This window comes from Eublepharis macularius, chromosome 19, assembly GCF_028583425.1.
Source record: "Eublepharis macularius isolate TG4126 chromosome 19, MPM_Emac_v1.0, whole genome shotgun sequence".
NCBI lineage: Eukaryota > Metazoa > Chordata > Lepidosauria > Squamata > Eublepharidae > Eublepharis > Eublepharis macularius.
Window position 1 is genome coordinate 7,041,538 of NC_072808.1, and position 20,562 is coordinate 7,062,099.

The window sequence follows — 20,562 nt, forward strand, 5'->3', positions numbered from 1 at the left end:
CATAACCTGAAGGATGTTAAAAACTATAGGTCAATTCCACCAAACAGCAGTCCTGCACTCCGAACGACACTATTCGCCTCCCTGTGGTTGCCTTTTAGGAAGGGAAACATGGCAACTTTCAAGCCCTGCTGATCCGACTTTGTATTCGCCTCCTAACAATGGGACCCTCGGCAGCGACTTGATTAGGAACTGTGGAAAACAAATTGCGAAGGCAAGCATGACTGGGGGAAACCGACCCATGTGGCTCTGATTTGCACTTTCTTCTATGCAGCATATCAAAGGTTCCCAAAGGGTCTTTGGAAAAGACCCTTGCAGGAAAAAGAAAAAGCAATAGGCCAATGTAGGGCCCTTTAAAGACCCAAGAAATTTATTACTTTTACTAATGAAAGCCCACTTCACCAGATGCATTGGCTCAGGCCCATACATTTGTTATTCTTTAAGTTGCTAAAGAATTCTTGCTTTGAATACAAAAAAAAAAAAGTGAGTTTGCTTTCAGAAACAACCAAACATTGCTCCTAGTAAGTCTCCCTGAAAACAATTTCATGTGGCGTTTTTTCTTTTCTTTTATCAGAGTAACATTTTTTCACCCTAATTCTCAAGAGTTCATTTGTACTAGTGTGATACAGCGGAATGCATGTCGGAGGCCCAGGAGAAGCAGAGTTGCCAACTGGCCTGGAGAAAAATGCCCTACCCCTTTTTAGAGGGGCTTCATGGGGTCTTATTTACCAGGCAGTGTTTTGGCTGCCCTGAAAGGCTTCAACTGCCCGTTTCCACATGTGAAGCCCCTGTGTTAAATGGACAGGGCGTTTTTCGCCAGGCCAACACTATTCCAGAGTGGCCTTGAGCAAGTCCAGGCCTGTATGTCCTTTATCTATTTTGGTTTCACAGCATATGGAATTGGGCATTGAATGGTGGAATTCAGCATCCCCAGAATTTCAACTTTCAATGCTGAAAAATAAACCCAAGTTTCTAGCCCTCATGAGTTCAGAATACTATTGAAATTGCTATTTTATGAAATCTCAGATGCTACAAGCAGACCAGAAGTTCCAGTTGCCCTGCCTAGCTCTCCCGTGCAGCAGATAATCAGAAGCAGAATAAACAATGCTGTGAGTTGACATGGCCTAGTGGTTAAGAGAATGAGCTGTGTGACCCAAGAAGTCCTCAGTACAAATCTCACTTCTGCCACAAACTCACTAGGCAGCCTTAGGCAAGCCACCATCTCTAAGCCTCACCACATACAACGTGGGGATAATACCCGCCTACCTTGCCAAGCTGTTGCAAGACCTGCAACAAGATAACATTATGTGAAACAATTTGAACAGAGAAAGAGCTACACAAATACTAAATAGCATTATTACATGCAAAATATGCTTCGTTAGCTGGTCATATACAGGTTGTAGAATTCACAGGTTTTCTGGAAAACTAAGGTTCTCGTTGCACAGTGTTCTTATGTTTTAAGAACAGAATATATTCAGCCCTAAACAAATTACTATCAAGGGTTATGGGGCATTCAGTCTGATCTTATGCACAATTACTCAGGAGTAAGCTCAGTTGGTTTCAGTGGTACTTACTGCAAAGTAAGTGTGTATAAGACTACAGGCTTACAATGAAATCCTAAGCAAATCTCAATGGACTTAGAATGCTTCGACTCTATTTATTTTTATGTATTTATTTTAAATTTCTGTTCCGCCCTCCCTGCGAGCGGGCTCAAGGAGGATAACAACATATTAAAATACAAAATACAATAAAAACAACATATTAAAATACAATAAAATCCATACACATTTAAAACAGGATGGTGGACAGCCTTCACAGGGAGGGTTAAGATTTTACACACCCCTTTTTTTCAGGCCGGCGGAGGCCCAGCCTCAGCCATATGCCTGGCGGAACAACTCTGTCTTGCAGACCCGGTAGAAGGATAGTAGGTTCTGCCGGGTCCTGATTTCAGCAGACATAGCGTTCCACCAGGTGGGAGCCAGGACCAAAAAGGCCCTGGCACTAATCGAGGCTCGGCAGGCCTCCTTGGGGCCAGGGACCACCAACAGCTGTTTGTCCCCTGATCAGAGTGTCCTCTGGGGAATATATGCGGGGACTCTACTTAAGATTGTATGGGAAGATGGAAATATAGATACATTTGGTGCACCAAAAGGTGCTATTGAAATTATTCCACTCACCACCCCAGCCCTGGGTGGGAACATGGAAAGGGCTGGAGGCCTATCACTTCCAAAACCCTGCTTTTAAGCAATAATCATAAATAACACCAGATGTTCACAAACACAACAGCCAGAGGAATCCAAAGGATTCCCCAACCATTTCAACAGTCTCGGCATCGATTGCCAACAATTCCAGGCAGATTTACTTGATCGTTGAATTAATTCTGCAAGTACCTTAAGATCACTCCATACCACCACTTGCTACACCTTCCTTCTGCCCACACGTTGTGCCTTTTTTTAAAAAAAGACACAACAAAATTGCAATTGGAAGGTGGAAACAATCATGTGTCCATTCCGTCACATGGCAACGTCAACCCACAAGGACACTGCCACATCGGAATAGCATTAAAAACCCTTGGATAAATTAACTGTGGCACACGATAGCTTGAGAATCAGGTTTCAGGTGGGTTTGCAGTTGAAGAGCAAGATTCAAGTCCAGTAGTAGAGCAGGGGTCATTTCGTAGAAAAAGAGCTGGAGGAACTCATTAGTATAACTCATTAGCATGTGCCACACTCCTCTCCATTACCGGAAGTGGGTCATTAGCATAACTGATTTGCATATGCCACACCCCCGACATTACCTATCCTGGCTGTTTTAGTCCCAATCCTGGCCATTCAGGGCCGAAATTGGGCCCAAAATGGCAAAAAGGGGCTGAAAATGGCTGAAAAGGGGACCAAAATGGTCAGGATCAGGCCGCTGCTGAGTGGGAGAGTGATCCACCACCCATCAGAGGCCCGATCCAGGCCGTTTCAGCCCCAATCCAGGCTGAAATGAGCCCTAAATGGCCAAGAGTCAGGTGGGCAGGGCCACCTGACGTGTGACCTCTTTGGGGAACTGCCAGAACTGCGTTCCAGCACGTTCCCCTTTGAAATGAGCCCTGCCTTAGAGAACCAATACGATTTCCAGGGTATACGTTGTGAGAACATGATGTACGGTTCTCCAATTACAGAGCTAAACTACAAGAGACAAATTACACGAGGATGTTCACGTGAAGGGAGTTGCAATGTTAGCCACAAAATAGAAAAGAGTCCAGTAGCACCTTTAAGACTAACCAACTTTATTCTAGCATAAGCTTTCGAGAATCACAGTTCTCTTCATCAGATGCAGTTCTCTTCATCATTTTCAAGAACTGTGGTTCTCGAAAGCTTATGCCACAATAAAGTTGCTTAGTCTTAAAAGTGCTACTGGACTCTTTACTATTTTGCAACTACAGACTAACATGGCTAACTCCTCTGGATCTATGGCCATGTTAGCCAGGAATCTGAGTTTTAAAAGAGATCGGAAAGCTCTGTCAATTTCCCCTCTCTACAGAGCCGGCAAAGATCGCTCTTCAGAGGGTTTGTTAATTTCCTCTTCACCTTCTAGAACGGGAGTTGAAACTGACAGAGCCTTTGGGAGGCGAAGAGGAAATTAACAAACCTCTGAGGAGCGATCTTTGTTGGCTCTGTAGCGAGGGGAAATTGACAAAGCCTTCCGATCAGTCTTTTAAACTCATCTTCCTGGCTAACAATGTGACTCTCTTCTCCTGTGCGTCCTTGTGTGCATTTCTTCTGTCATGGAACTCAGGACGATGCCCATCACGTTCACAGGACACATTCTGCCACTGACAAGGCCCAGACATGTTGTGCCATGCGCTCTCAAACACTACTGCAAGCCCGTTGTCAGCGTCAGGACTCCTGACAAGGAAAACAATTTGCCCTTTAAGCAACCGCAAAAGTAAGTGTGCTACCATTATGGAACAGTAGCCCATCCCAAGATTACCTGTATTATATAAGCATTTGCAAACACGTGCTTTGCGTTGATGGTGTGCCTTTTTAGATGTGCAACAGAAAAAAAAAATAATGTAACAGCCCAGAAATGCCATAAAGGTAATCAATCCTTCCTCCCTGTCCTTGAACCAGAGAAGGTCCATGACGCTTTAATTACGTGGTGGGGTCTCTGCCATGTCCCTTTAAACAATCAATCAATAAGTCTTCTTACTCTCCTTTGGAGGAGATAATGAATAGTTTTAGCAGCAGCATGACTCACGTTCTGAATGCAAAATTTTTGCTCCCTGGGTGCGATGGCATTTGGGACATATAACAGGCCCAAATTAAGGAATCGGGGAGCGGGTACTATGCCGAACGGTACTGGAGATTCTTAAAGAGTGTTATCGTCTCACCGGCTGGCATACACATAAGAACAACTCTGGATCCTGAAAAGAGAAGCAAAGCCCTCTCTTTTGAATTAGCAGCCAGACACCCTCTCCAATTCCACACCGGAATGGAAGCCTGTCAGTTACCCGTACTTAGTGGGTAAGCAAGGCAGCTCAAACCTCTCCCATCCATCACAGCAGAACCAGGGAATTAAACCAGAGCCACAAAATGCAAGTGTACTACAGACGCCGAAAATGCTAACAAATGCAAACGTTAAGACAGACAATTAACACCCTGGCTTACGGGACTTTACAGGCCAGGCCATGATCAGGCCAGGAATCACAGGCTGTTTCTCACACTGGTGAACAGTTCAGTACCACATGCCCAGATGTCCAACCCTCAAGTGGCAGCCGGTACAGGCGAGTAAATTTTTACTTTGTCTGGGGAAAGGGGGAGGCAGGTTACTGAATGTTCTCCCACCACACCCTACACTGTGGGGTTACATAAACATTACGTAAGTAAAGTAGAATGTTGGGGATCAAGATTCCCAAGGTTTGCTCCCAGTGAAGGGCAGCCAATTGTGGGTGGCCGATTGCAGGCAACATGCTTTGAATACAACACCCTGCGTGAGCCAGGATGGCACATGGCAGAGATGAGAACAAGCGAGTCCATCTCACAACACCAAGCAGAAGAATATCAAACCACGCTGATGTGGATAGAAACTCTAACCACATCAGGTACAATGCACGCAGCTTGGCATTTTAAAAAACATTTTCTTTAAGTACAGACAAGGCACAAATTAAGCCAAGTGATTACCTTGCAGATAAGATAGCATGGCAAGCTTTCAAATTGCACAGAACTCCTCTTCAGGTGGAAGAGTTCTGTGAAGACAAACACTTGGCATCTTACCAGCGTGGTCCAATCAGAGCTATCGCTGGAACCAATTTTTGGATCTGACCTATTTTGGGACCATTTATACGCTCTTAAAAAGTGAGAGGAGGTTAGACTTTATCCTGTTTGTCTTCGCCACACATCCCAGGAAGGTTGGGGGAAGAGGGGGAAAATGTTAGGGTGCTAAGATTCCCATTATACAGATGACAAACTGAGGCTGAGAGATGCTGACCCCGAAGAAGACAGTTGCAGAACAGGAATTTAAAAGCAAGACCTGCACTGCCATATGCCTGGTTCCATCACTGGCTCAAAAAAATGGAGACGGGGAAAAAAACCAAGGGGGTCAGGGCCTGTTGTGATTGCTGCTTGCCAATCCCAGCTGCATCCTCAATTAACCCAGCTTCCCAGCTGGACTTAACAGCTGGGGGATTATTACAGCCCCCACAGAGCCGGTGTAGCAAAGCCCGGGGTCAGCCAGGCCTTTCCTGCTGCTACATTCACGCCCCTTTGCGCTGTGCAGGAAAACAAGCATTGCAAAGGCAATCTGCACTTGAGAGCCGCAGATTCTACCAAGGTATGCCACATAAGCGCACTTGACTCTATTGACTTATCCTTACGTAGGTGATTCTGTTTCTAGCGTTTGGCTCCCCCCTCCCCAATCTGCAAGGGTGGGGAAGCAGGAATGAGAGTACCAGTTTTCAGACTGTCTTGTGCAGCACCCCGGAGTTCCTTATCCAAAGTACACCGTAGGGATGGTGCAAAAGGGAAAATATCCCTGGGAGAAGGAGTTAATGCACAAAAGCCTCAGTCCTTGGGAAGCCCTGCCTTAATGAGGTTTAGAAACTTGTTTGTTTTTCTCTGTTTTAAGTTGTATGCCGCATTCCCACACAAACCCTACTTGAGCAAGCAGCGGATTCTGAGGGTTCCAACTCTCATTCTTCCATCAAGGGAAACAGAGAGAAAGGGGTTCAGAGCTTCCACTAAGATCCATGGAGAACAGCCCCCCAAGACCCAGCAGCCACAGAGGACTGGCTAGAGGGCGCTAGAGCCTCTACCAGGCCATAAAAGATCCCGGGAAACTCTGGTGAGCATCAAAGAGGGGATAGATCCCTGGCAAATTGGCTGACAAGTCTTAAATCAGTTTTGAAGCCGCCATCTTGCTGAGCAAGCCCGTGCTGAGTCTCATTCGTGCAAAGCTACAAGGAAGGAGGAGCCGTGGCTCTTTTGCGAGAGCATGTATTTATTTGCTTTTCATCCAGGAGGATTAAAAACAAGTCAGTTGGAAGCCAGGCACACGTGAGAGAAAGATGACAACTTCACACACACACGCACACGCACATGCACACACACAAACCTTTTGATGTCCCTGAGCCTAGATACACAAGTTCCTGCTCTGACAACTTTAGGTTCCTACATCCGTCCCACATCTGAGATTCCTCTAGCTTGGTCCTCCTGAAAGTCTTACCTTTCCATCCGAGATCCAAAGCCAAGCTCTTGGACGTGATAGGGAACGAAAGGAAGTGAACGGGATACATTGACTTAACAGCGTCGTCAGTCCGGAGAGAAAGATAAAGGCACTTCAGAACGTTCAGAGAAGAAGTTAGACTGTTTGGCTGTCCTTCCCCCAGACTAACGCATGAGATGCTGGCAGTGTTCGGGGCTTTGCTCCTGGCTGATTCCGTCCAGACCCGCAGCGTTTTTCTCCTCGAGTGGGCAGGGGCAAGATCGATGCTAGGGCCACAGCTCAGGCCTCCGGACACGGCAAGTTCCTTTTCCAAGTCTTGGAGATGGCAACCTGAAAACATCCAGCCTCTGGCATCGTCGACAGCCAGCTACGCCAAGGGCAGTAAACAAAGCAGATTTGGCTGAGATATCAGCCAGGGAAGCTGCAGGGTGGACAATACGGGGGCCACTTCTTCTTGCCAACCGTAGCAACGACAGCCAAATCCAGTTTGGGCTTCAGAGGCTCGGGACGCAAGAAGCTTGTATGAACTTGGCCAGGAAAAAAAAAGGGGGGGGAATAATTTTGGAAATGAAAATCACCCCACAGATCCCTTGACAAACTGAGATTCGCTCAAGGAGGTCACCCGCTACACAGCGATTCTCCTGAAGGGCAGATTTGCTGTGCCACAAAAAGCCTGCCGGGCACCACCTTTGCCCGCAGGGCCTTCCATCGCTGCTATTCACTGTACATTACAGTCATCCTCTCTGCACTGCAGTTCAGTCTCGCACCCATTCCAGTTAGCCACTGTCACGGCTAGTTGCGCCATCCTCTTTGGTGGCCCTGAAGCGTTTGCTGCCTTCCCATCCAAGAGACCACGGAACTCGCATTACAGTCACTCTTCCCACAGTCATGGGTCTGCATTCCTCTTTTCAGAGGTACTCCGTGCCCCATGAACACCTTAGCAGGTGTATCGGCTGTGGTGGCTCCGTGCTTGTTCCTTGTTTACCACTCTTTCTAAGAAAACTCACTGGAGCACCCCTGCGGGGCTTCACCGCGGCTCACTCCACTGCCACCCCAGATCATTATTAACTATTTTTATCAACAACACAATTGCCTTCTGCAAAAGTGCTGTGGGACTTGCCCAGCAAATCTATGGTTGCGCTGATGTGTAAACAGATGCACCCACAAGCTGCAATGCCCTAGCCATCCAGAAAAGCTGTTAGGTTCCTGTCTGGAAATATCCTTGATTGCAACATCTCCAGCGGCCATCATCAAGATTTCCCAGGGCAGAGGGAGAACTGTTAGCCAAATAAATGGAACCGACTCCCGGAGCTGAAACGAAAGCCAGTCGTAGGATGCGATACCATGCTGTGATATCTTTGCGTGGCATTTCCCATCCCAAGAGCAAGTCTGGCGCCTACGTGGGAAATACCTGGGACTCTGTCTGGATTCTATGTTACAGACATAAAAGCTACTTGGCAGTATGGAACCCAGCACTGGAACAGATCGATACAGAGGAACGTGTAGAAAAGAGAAACGGAGGAAAGGTAAAGGTGGTTAAGATGGAGTGGAGCAGGGCTTTTTTTCTGGGAAAAGAGGTGGTGGAACTCAGGGCTGCACAATGACGTCACTTTGGGTCAGTGGGAACAAGGAGGGCGTTTTTTAAAGTTTAAATCGCCGAGCGGTGCGGAGGGCAATCTAAACTTTCCTCTGTCTGGAGATCAGGGGGCAGGGCCACCGGCCATGTGACCATTTTCAAGAGGTGCCGGAACTCCGTTCCACCACATTCCTGATGAAAAAAAAGCCCTGGAGTGGAGGATTCTAATGAAGCAAGGACACATGCAGGGGGGAGAGATAAGACAGAGAAAGAGGGAGGGCTGTGAGCATAGACAAGAGACAGCGATTAGAGAGCGCCTCCCCCCACAATCCGAAGCTGCATTTGAAGCCCAAGAGACGATCAGTTCATTCTCTCTCTTCTCCGCCTCAGTTTCTTGTACCCCCTCCAACAGTCGCCCCCCAATAGACTCTAAGCAATGCAGATCACGGTCACCAGTGGCGTCTAAGGCCGCAATTACCATTGCTGGGCCCTAGGCACGGGAGGTGGGTTAGGCTGGCAAGTGGCCCACGTGGTGTCCCATGGTTTCAACACCAGAGGTCACAAGGATAAGAGGTCATGAGAGGACACAAAGATAAAGGGTCATGATTTTCTTCCAGGCTGCAGTTCCTTCCCTCCCCAGGGAAATTTTTGTGGAAGAGACTTGACACCTCCAGGAAAGTGGAAGCAACAGCAAACAAGTGGCAATGGGTGGCGGTGCGGGGGAGCCAATATTCCAGGCAAAGGGTCCTAGCAGTGATTTTTTACAGATGGGGGCCGATTCCAGCAAGCAAAAAATGTGGGGGGAGTAGGGAATGTTTGATGATTTTTCTTCCAGGCAAAGCGGGCAAGCTACTCAAAGAGATCTGAAAGTCCAAAGTGTGATTGCATGTGCACCACACACACACAAGGTCATCATGGACACTCATGGAGTTGCGTGGGGGAGCCGTTGACAGGGAAAGCATTTATTGATTTACTTAGTTACCGCATTTCTATCCTCCATCTTTCTCCCCAACGGAGACACAAAACGGCCTACATCATTTCCTTCTCTTCCATTTAATCCTCACAACAGCCCTGCAGAGTAGGTTAGGCTAAACATGTGTGCCTGGCCCAAGGTCACCCAGCAGGCTTCCATGGCAGAGCGGGGATTCGAACCTGGGTCTCCCAGATCCTAGACCAGCACTCTAACCACTGCACCACATTGGTTTTCATTTGGGGGACAGGATTGGAGGAAGTCCTTTCTAGGATGCTGGGCATATTCCTGGCCCTTCTAGCGGGATGCAGTGAAGTCAGAGAACAGTAGAGCTTGCATAAGGCTCTTGCTGCCTCAAGCCAATTAAAATTTTGCTCCTCTCACCACCCTCCCAACCCCACTCTCAGAATCGTGTCATCTGCATAACAATAGCTCAATCAGTTATCAAGAGTTGGCCCGGATAGTATTTTCTAATTGTCATTTTTGATCCCTGTCGCTTCTGCACTTCCTCCTCTTGGGAAGTGAGCCTCCCCCACCCACCCCCACACCTGCCCCAGGCCCTCCATTGCATTCCCAGGAATGCAGTAGATATCATTCACCTGTGACATACTGTTTCTGTGTACCCCTTTCCCTGGAAAGTAGCAGCCCCGTCTCTCTCCCCAAGGAAAACCTATAAAGCCGAGAGGCTGGAATTTGGGCATCTAAGGGGGCTGGCTGGTTGACCTCTAGATTGGAACCCCTCATCTGAGCTGCCTAGGAAAACATCTCTTGCCCCTTGTGGGCACCTCTAGAATGGCCCAAAGGTGACCATTCCTTTGCTACATACACAAGCCCTTTTACCCAGCTCGATGCTCTCTAGCACGGATGAGAATCCCCTCTCTACTCGGAAGGAAACAAGGGAAGACATCCAGCTTGCTCTTATGCACAACTAGGAGAAGGTGCCTTGAGGGGAACCGAATCCATGTTAAGCAATCTTGAACGTGCTCACCCCCTCGCTGTCCTCGGGCCTGGCACCTCCTCACCCCTGAATTCCCAAGCGATTCAACAAAGCTCCTCTTGGAGAGGGGTGTCAGTTTAGAAGTCGAATCCACTCTACCTCCTCTGTGCCAATCCACCCACCCCGCAACATTGGACTCTTATGGAAGGATCAGGTCTGCTTTCCCCCACACCGAGCAGGCAAGCAAAGCGCTTGCGAAGGAGGAGCAGCAGAGCGTCTGGCTGCATGGAGAAGCCCCCCTCCCTCCCCCTGCGCTGAGATCTAGGTCAACAGTGATGCTTCCAGCTTTAGACAGTTTGTCAGAATGAGGAATTCATCTAGTCTTCCTATCCCCCCTCCCCAGTTCTCCTGCCTGGCAACAAACTCTTCTCTCCCCCCCCCCCCACCAGCCCCACAACCCCTCGAGCGGCTGGGCAAACATGAGGGGGCTTCTTCAAAAGACCCTTCCAAGGCCATGCCCCGCTGCCAGGGGAACAAGTTACCCGAAGATTTTTGAAAGAGGTGGGCAAGAAAGGTCTCTATTCCCCTAGAGCTTCCACGGCTCCCCCCCCCCGCCCTTGGGTTCCTACCCTCCCCACTGCATTGCTAACCTCTATGGCCCTCCTTCTCCCCCCCCCTTCCCAAAGTAGTGCTGCTCAGAACAGTTCAATAACTTCCACCTTTGTGACGCAGACCTGAGCTGTTTGGAAAGGGGGGGGGGACAGAGGTACTGATTAATACTCCGGGGAGAAGGCAGAGAAATTCCTCCGGATCTCTCTCCCCTGCAATGTCCCATTCATCTCTGCATGTACATATGTGCCTAGATATACACATGCACATTTACACATTTGTAAACGTATACACATGTATATATGAGATTTGCACATATGACACTGGTGTATACACCTATCTCATCATAAGGTTTTGCACATGTATATATACATATCTCATCAAAGGGTTTTGCACACGCATACACATATACACAGAGATATTGTATACAGAATGGGAAGGCGGAGAGCTCTTAGGAAAATACTCTTCATCCATCACCCGGGATAGGGACCGCAACCTGGCATTCCCAGGGTCAGCCTTGCCCGGTCTGGACTGGGGAGGGGTGCGGGGGGGGGCAGCCTTCGGGCAGTTTGTCCGAACGAAGGGTTTCTTTCTCCCCCGCACAAATAAAGGGGAGCACCGGAGCGGGGCCGTTGCGTTGCAGGCAGAGCCAAACTACGGGTTCCGTGCCGGGGAAAGGCGAGAGGGCGGGCGGAAGGCGGGGAGGGGGGGCCTGGGAGAGAAGTCAGGACGGGGCCGGGGTGGGGGAGATCCGGGCAAAGTGAGAAGCCGGCGGCAGCGCCACTCACCTAGGATCATCGCCGTGGGGCTCCGGCCGCCGGAGCAGCACCTTGCGTCTGGCCGCGGCGCAGCAGGGACAGCAGGCGCTTGGGCAGAGGCTCCGCCGCCGCCTCCCCTGCCTCCGCCTCCGCCTCCGCCTCCGCCGTGTCCGCTGCGGCGGTGCTGCTCTCGCTGAGCGGGGAGGAGCGGGCCAGCCTAGACGGCGCAGCGGCCCGGAGTGCAGCAGGGCGCGCCAGCCAGCGAGAGCGCCGGAGCCCGCGCAGGCAGCGCCAAAAAATGTCAGCCCCGAGCGGGCTCGCGACCCCCCCGGCGGGCGGCTCGCCGGCTCGCCATTGGCCGCGCCGCCAACTCGGGCGCCCAATGAGAGGGGGCCGAAGGCAGCGGCAGGGGGGGCGCCTCTTCTCCCTCCCCAAAAGTCTGCCTGGCCGACGCGGCGGCAGGTAGAGCGAGAGCACCTGGGCGCGCCTCGGACGCTGTGCGCGCCGGAGGGCGCACGCAGGGCCGGCGGGCTTCGCCTGCATCTGGAAGGAGGGGAGGGGAGGGAGCAGCCCGCTTGGCTGCACGGCGTGTGCTGTGTGCCCTCCAGTCGCCTCCAACCCATGGCCATCCCATGAAGGAAAGACCTCGGAAACGTCCTCTCATTAACAGACTTGCTCAGATCCCGCAAACTGGAGGACGTGGATTCTTTTATTGAGTCAAGCCACCTCGTTTTAGGCCTTCGTCTCTTCCTACTGGCTTCCACTTTTCCTAGCATTGTTGACTTTTCCAGAGAATCTTGTCTTCTCATGATGTGACTAAAGTACGACAGCCTCAGTTTTGTCATTTTAGCTTCTCTGGAGAATTCAGGCTTGATTTGATCTGTGTGTGTTGTATTATGTGTTCTCAAGTTGCCTCCAACCCATGGCGACCCCATGAATGAAAGATCTCCAAATAGAGATGTTTGGCCCTCTCTGTTTGGCCCTCCTCCAATATATCTATCCTTAAATAATATCTCCAGCTTTTATGAAGTTAGACATTCCTGCCATTCTCAGACACTCTTTGCATCTGGGCCTTAAATACATTCTATATAGTGACGCAAGTTAGATGGCTCTTCTAATCTACACAAGGCCATGTGTGTGTGTTATATACCGTCACATTGCCTCCGACCTATGGCGACCCTATGAATGAAAGACCTCCAAAACGTCCTATCATTAACAGACTTGCTCAGATCCCGCAAACTGGAGGACGTGGCTCCTTTGATTGAGTCCAGCCATCTCGTTTTAGTCTTCCTCTTTTCCTACTGCCTTCCACTTCTTCTAGCTTTATTTACTTTTCCAGAGAATCTTGTCTTCTCATGATGTGGCCAAAGTACGATAGCCTCAGTTTTGTCATTTTAGCTTCTAGGGAGAATTCAGGCTTGATTTGATCTAGTTCCCACTTATTGGTCTTTTTGGCTGTCCATGGTACCCACAAAACTCTCCTCCAGCATCACAGGCTGCTTTGGAAATCGAGGCCTGCTGTCTTTCGTGACTTGACCAAACTTTAAAAAAGAAAAGTGCTTTTGAATATCAGAATAGAGGATAGGAGTCCAGTAGCACCTTTAAGACTAACCAACTTTATTGTAGCATAAGCTTTCGAGAACCACAGCTCTCTTCATCAGATGCTTCTGACAAAGAGAGCTGTGGTTCTCGAAAGCTTATGCTACAATAAAGTTGGTTAGTCTTAAAGGTGCTACTGGACTCTCTACTATTTTGCAACCACAGACTAACATGGCTAACTCCTCTGGATCTATGATAGAGGATATGGACGAGGAAAGTCGGCCATAACAACACATGTGGTTTGGGTTGGTTTGTCTGCTTACTTTTCCATACACTCACTCACTCGCAGGTTCAACACTAGATTGTATCAAGGGGGGGGGGGGACACACAGTGACCTCAACAACCAGAGGAATTGTAAAGAAAATGAGCATGTGCCGAAAAAAATGGCTTGGGGTGTCTTGGCACCTCAGTGGATCATGGTTCACACCCACACCAGAGATTAGGGTTCCTGGGACAGCGGAGAAAACAGGTTTCTCTACTCCACTTCTCAATTAAGTGGTAAGAAAAGGCGTGCTGTAGCTGCACTGCTTTAATTATGTCTTTGCCCAGCATGTAATTCCAGCACCATAAGATGTACTGTTCAGCATTGGCCCCTGCTGAACTTGATGCAGCTTTGAGAGAAACCTGGGCACATTCATAAAGGAGACATCTGTCAACAGTTATGGGATGTGATAGCCAAATGGAACCTCCATGTTGAGAGTCAGTATATACTTTCGAGAACAGATGCTGGGGACCAGCAACTGGGATAGAAGCCTCCCATCAGATCTAGAGCTGCCAACTTCTAGGAGGTGTCTGAAGTTACAACTGAACTCCGGAGGACATAGGTCAGTTCTGGAGAAAATGGCTGCCTTGGAAGGTGGACTTTATGGCAATATACCTTTTTCAGGTCCATCCCCTCCTCAAATCTCGCCCGCCCCCCAAAACTCCAAGAACTTCCCAACCCCAAATTGGCAACCCTCATTGTATTATGCACTTTCCAGATGCATCAAAGCTAGCTACAGATGGAGATAAAAAGCTGGTCTAGGTAGACCTTTGTTCAGATTCACCAAGGCATTCGTAACAGAGACAGGAAAGGTTGGAGCATTGTGTTATATCGGCCCTGGGGGTGCTTTTGAAAGTGGTCGCAGCAGCAACTGGTACCTCCCCTACCATAATATATGGGAACACCCTCCTCCAAAAACTGCCCTCCAACCCTAAGGGGTCATAAAATGGAAGGACATAATTTTACTGTTTTGAAACATGAATAGTTTAAAAAGACGCACACTTTTACACTGGAACGTCACGGTGGTGGACTGCATAGCTACTGAGGATTTAAAAATTAATAAAATTGAGCAAGCAAGTAGGTTGTTGCATCACTCACAGCTAATTACATCACAGAAGATATTCAGCAGGTTCCCATGACATTTGCATAGCCGTATTCCACATGGCAGTCATAACAGCAATGAATGTGCTCATCTCGGGAAAGAAGTGTATTTTCCCACAAATTCAAAAATTTTTTACTGCTCAACTGCTAGGAAAATTCACTGTCCACACAACATAAGTGTGGCCCCAAGAGAAGATATGCACACAGTGGGTGCAATGAATGAGACAAACAAATATGTCTTAATTATCAGGGATCATTTCGTAGAAAAAGAGCTGGAGGAACTCATTAGCATAACTCATTAGCATGGGCCACACCCCTTGCCATAGCTGGAAGTGTGTCATTAGCATAACTGATTTGCATGTGCCACACCCCCTGACATCACCAATCCTGGCTGTTTTGGACCGAATCCTGGCCATTCAGGGCCAAATGGTCAGGATCGGGCCACTGCTGAGTGGGAGAGTGATTCACCACCAATCAGAGGCCCGATCCAGGCCATTTCGGCCCCAATCCAGGCCGAAACGGGCTCAAAATGGCTGCGAGTCAGGTGGGTGGGGCCACCTGACATGTGACTTCTTTGGGGAACTGCCAGAATTGCATTCCTGCGTGTTCCCCCTCATAATGAGCCCTGTTAATTATACAAAGATCTGGCTGTTTCTCAAGACCCTGAGAAAATCATGGTTGGTTGGTTAATTGGTTGGTTGCATGTTTATCCTGCCTTGCCACCAATTACCTCAGAGAAGTGAACATGATGCTCTCCCCTCCCCCATTTTATCCTCACAGTAGCTCCATGAGGTAGATTAGGCCAAGAAAGAGTAACTAGCACAGGGTTGCCGAGTATTTTCATGGCACGTGGGAATTTGAACCTGGCTCTTGTGGATCCCTGTTCAACACACTACGGGCCAAGCTACACACGACAAATGACACTTGAACGGCAAGTGGATTGAGTGGAGGGCAAGTGAACAGGGAGAAATACACTTGCTGTTCAAGTGTCATTCGTCATGTGTAGCTTGGCCCTACGTCTCACAGAATGAGGATTATTTATTTATTTATTAAATTTATACTCTGCTCCACCCCTCTGAATTCAGTCTCAGGGAGAAGAGAGGTTCAGCCAAAGTGCCTCTTTTACATTCGGTCAGCAGCCCTCAGAAAAACCTCTCCCTGACTCCCACCAAAGGATAATATAAAGTTTAAGATGCTAAAGAGTCCAGTAGCACCTTTAAGACTAACCCACTTTATTGTAGCATAAGCTTTTGAGAACCACAGCTCTCTTTGTCAGATGCATCTGACACGGCTAAGTCCTCTGGATCTATAAAGTGTAAGAAAATCCTGCACAGATACCACGTCAGAGAGGTGTCGTGAGCGTGCCCAGTCTCGGGGAGGGGAAGGAACCCCACCTCCCTCCCCGCACAAACAAGTCAAAGATCTTTCCTGACTTGCTGCATTTTCTTTGACGGACTTGGGGGGAGGGAACCTGAGCTTCCGGCCAAGTCCTGTCTCTAATCTAATTAACATGGTCTGCTCTGACCTCCTTTGTCAGAAGAGCTACAGACCAAAGCAGGTTCCTATTAGCTGTGTAGACTGGCAGAGACCAATACAAAATGAAAAGCTTCACAAGGAAGCTTGCGGGGAACGCAGAATACAAATTTGAAATAAATAAATAAATAAATAAATACAGAAGCAGAACCACAGTGACCTCATCTGCCTTCCCCTTTTCTTGAGCCATCTAGACATAGCTTGAGTATTGAGAGATATGTTTCGTTCCTAGATTGAATTCCGTATAAAACATTAATTATTTGTATGTTTATACTGCAATTTTCTCCCCAAAGCTGTTTACAATCATTATTCTCCCCACGTCTATTTTATTCTCACAACAAGTGAGCTGTGGCTCACGAAAGCTCCTACTCTTCCACAAATTTTGTTAGTCTTATAGGTGCTACTTTCCTCTTGCTCTTTTCTTCAACAACAACCAGGGTTTTTATTCAGCTGGAAAGTGGTGGAACGGAGTTCCTGAACCTCTTGAAAATGGTCACATGGCTGGTGGCCCCGCCCCCTGATCTCCAGACAGAGGGGAGTTTAGATTGCCCTCCGCGCCATGTGGCACGGAGGGCAATCTAAACTCTTCTTTGTCTGGAGATCAGGGGGCGGGGCCACCAGCCATGTGACCATTTTCACTGAGGGCAGTTTAAACTTTAAAAAACTCCCCCTTGTTCCAGCTGACCCAAAGTGATGTTATTGTGCGGTCCTGAGTTCCACCACTAAGTTCCACCACCTCTTTTCCCAGAAAAAAGCCCTGCCAACAACCTTGTGAGGGAGGTTAGACAATGAGAGAGTGACTCACCCAAGACCATCCAGTAAACATCTATGGCAGAGTGGTGATTTGAACCATGTGGTCCCTGATCTTAATCCAGTGGTCTAACCACAGTACCACACTGGCTATGCTGCCTTATATTGAGTCAGATAACTAGCCTGACTAATTCAGTATTGTCTCCTCTGCCTAAGAGGGGATCTTCACATACTACTAGGTAGAGACTAAACCTCGGACGTTCTGCATGCAAAACATATGCACAACCACTGAGCCATGCTAAACCATGCTATTTCTCCTAAACGTTGGAAGAATTGTGGTGAGCTGGGGACCTTTCTCCACTGCTGGTGGGAGTGCAAATATGTAAAAGCATTCTGAGATAAAGTAATTAAGGAAATAGAGTTTATTTTGGGATATGTAATACCTAGAACATATGAAGTAATTTTATTGAGCCACTGAAAAGATCCAAGGATTCCAAAAATCAGAATAAATCTAATGCTCATATTATTAGCGATAGCAAAACTAATTATAACTTCTAACTGGAAACCAAAATCCACACCGACAATCTCTAATTGGCAAGCCCGAATTTGGGACCATTTTCTAATGGAAAAACTTTTGGATCAATTTGCCCAATGAGAAAACCAAAACTATAAATCCCACCTTCTGGAGCAATGGTCCCCAGTTCTAGATTACTTAACAAAAGATGAAAATATGACCAATACGAGCAGGAAACATGACCTCTACTGTTCCCTAGCAAACTTATGATACCGGTTGGCACATTAATATGATCATCACTTACCAGTCACCAAACCTTGAAAAATTTCTTTTAACAGAGCTTTTTCCTATATATCTTTGTCACATAACAGCCACTCAAATAACTGAATAATGAATACTGAACCATGTAACAGGAGGTGTACTTTTCTGATTGTTATATGTAATGTTCTACGTTGTTCATTTGTTATCGTTGTTTTAAAAAATTACTGAAAACGTTGAATACAATATATTTGTTTTAAAAAAAACCACTGAGCCACAGCTCTTCCCCCAATAATTGGGTTGACACATTTATTTTTTGTCCAGTGTTCCTGGGCTTTCAATGGCTGCATTTCCCCTATATGCAAGAACAGTGTTTGGAAAAAGTTTCCTTTGCCAGATTTTCTCTTTGTCATGCACAGAGGTCATTTCATAGAAAAACAGCTGGAGGAACTCATTAGCATAACTCATTAGCATATGCCACGCCCCTTGCCATCACTGGAAGTGTGTCATTAGCATAACTGATTTCTATATGCCACACCCCTTGACATCACCAATCCTGGCTGTTTTGGACCCAATCCTGGCCATTCAGGGCTGAAATTGGGCCCCAAATGGCAAAAGGGGCTGAAAATGGCCAAAAAGGGGCCCCAAATGGTCAGGATTTGGCTGCTGCTGAGCAGGAGAGTGATCCACCACCCGTCAGAGGCCCGATCCGGGCCGTTTCGGCCCCCAATCCAGGCTGAAGCAGGCTCAAAATGGCCGAGAGTCAGGTGGGTGGGGCCACCTGTCATGTGACCTCTTTGGGGAACTGCCGGAACTGTGTTCCGGCGCGTTCCCCCTCAAAATGAGCCCTGGACTCATGCAGCTGCTAAAAGCACAGCCAGTAAAAAGACTTGATGTGACATCTTGCACAAACCATCCCCATTGGCTTTGTTTTCACACTTTTTGAAAGAATTTTTTTTTTAATGGGACACCATGCACATATTCAGCTTTATGTCAGTGCTAAGATTGCCAGCCTCCAGGTGGTGGCTGGAGATCTCCCAGCATTACAACTGACCTCCAGGCCATAGAGACCCGTTCCCCTGGAGAAAATGGCTGCTTGGAGGTTGAATTGGCATTATACCCTGCTGAGGTCTTTCCCCTCCCCAAACCCTGCCCTCTCTAGGCTCCACTCCCCAAATCTCCAGCAATTTCCCAACCTGGAGCTGGTGCAATGTGCATGCATTAGTGTTTCAGCCCAGGGACAATAAACTCAGGTGTATGATGAAGAAACATTAATTCTGTTGAAAACATTGGCACACCTGCTTGAAGCTCAGCTTTCCCTGTTTTTCAAGCTGCCACACAAATCTTGCCTGTGTCTGCTGAAGTTCTTGTAACTCTAATCCAAAATCAGTAAGGCAACATCTTGAATTAGGCCAGCTGCTGCTAGTACGGGAAGAGAGAAACTTTTGTCATACACAGAACTCATCTTCCAGTGAAAGGAAGCAACCCAGCTTGCTGTTTTGCTCAGTAAAGAGTATTGTGTAACCTGAGAGCGTGCCTTCTCTCATCTTTCTTTATAAAAGGCAAGCCGAATCAGCAACGATGCACTTTTTATCCTGGTGCGCCTGCATAGGAGCACCAAGATAAAAAGTGCATCATGGCCAATGCAGCCTCCAGAGGGTACCGCTGCGATGGGACAGCCAGGCAAGCCAGCCTGCACCTCCCCCCCCCCCAAGGGAGTTGCGGCGATGGGAAGCCCAGCGTTCCTGGGTTTTCTAGGGCCCATTTTTTAAAAAATGAGATCTCTTGCTAATACTAACATAACTTGGTCTAATATGAAAAGCCTAGTTTATCAATTTTATTAGAGAGTTCCCCTTTTTTCTCCAGTCTGGGAGCCAAGCTACAAGCGACGCCTGACACAGGTTGGACACTTGTCAGCTTCCCTCAAGTTTTGATGGGAAATGTAGGCATCCTGGTTTTACAGCTTGGCTCTCCATTACAGCTGCAAGACCAGGATGCCTACATTTCCCATCAAAACCTGAGGGAAGCTGACAAGTGTCCAACCTGTGTCAGGCGTCACTTGTAGCTTGGCTCGGGGAGAAGCACTTACTTGGGATGGGTTTTCACTTGGGCAGGAGCGGAAAGGGATCCAGCGTGGGACAGGCTTAGGGGCAGGGTGTCAAAACCTCTGACGCGGTGCAGCAGGCTTGGGCAAGGGCACGGCTGGGGAGTGGAATGGGTGGAGGCGAGGTGTGGAAAGCTTTTCACAAAGGCACCGGTCGCCTGTGCAAGGTTTGGCGTTTCCATAAGTGGGTTGTGTCTTAGGAAGATAATTGCTTCTGTTCCACCTTTCCCTCCAAAAGGGGAAGGGCTGTGGCTCAGCAATCGAACGTCTGCCCGGCATGCACAAAGTGCGGCATCTCCGCTTAAAAGGCTCAGGCAGTAGCTGTTCCTTTGAATAAAACTCATACAATTATAACATATAAAACATGGCTTATACGTAATTTACACATAACATTCTTTGGAAATAACATTTGTTAAGAATCAGTTATACTTCTTGCTATTTCCTTATGAATTTTACACGCTGCAGCAAGAAATCTAGCACAGGAAGCAGAATCAATGGGTTAACACCTAAAAAGTTTCCTGGTAAGTTCTGAGTTGGAACAGCCCGAAAACCTACCTAAAAAAGGAAAAATAAACTAGTAGCTGATGTGAAAGCCCTTCACCTGAAACCCTGGAGAGAGGCCAGTTAGAGTAGGCAATGCTACAGTTGATAGACCAAAACTCAGGGCCAAGCTACAAGTGACGAATGACACTTGAAGGGCAAGTGTATTCCTCCCTGTTCACTTGCCCTCCACTTGCGCGCCTCTCAATCCACTTGCCGTTCAAGTGTCATTCATCACTTGTAGCTTGGCCCTCAGTCAAAGGCAGCTTCATATATGTTCATGAAAGGGTTGCTAACAATGAATTATACATTGCTAAGCAACAACAACAACAAAACACCTCCTAAA

General features: G+C 47.9%; 1 protein-coding gene across 3 annotated transcripts in view; it reads right to left on the reverse strand.

Annotated features, from left to right (window-relative positions):
• The window catches only part of ZNF385A (zinc finger protein 385A), a 201,971-nt gene that overhangs the window by 135,625 nt on the left and 45,784 nt on the right, over positions 1-20,562 (reverse strand). The window contains exon 1 of one of the 3 annotated variants that reach the window (XM_055003144.1): positions 11,586-11,652. The exons of the other annotated variants lie outside the window; for them this stretch is intronic. Within the exon in view, the coding sequence (XP_054859119.1) occupies positions 11,586-11,595 (10 nt within the window). The 5' untranslated portion in view covers positions 11,596-11,652. Of the gene's footprint in view, positions 1-11,585; positions 11,653-20,562 lie in introns of those variants that run through there. 3 annotated transcript variants of the gene reach the window in all.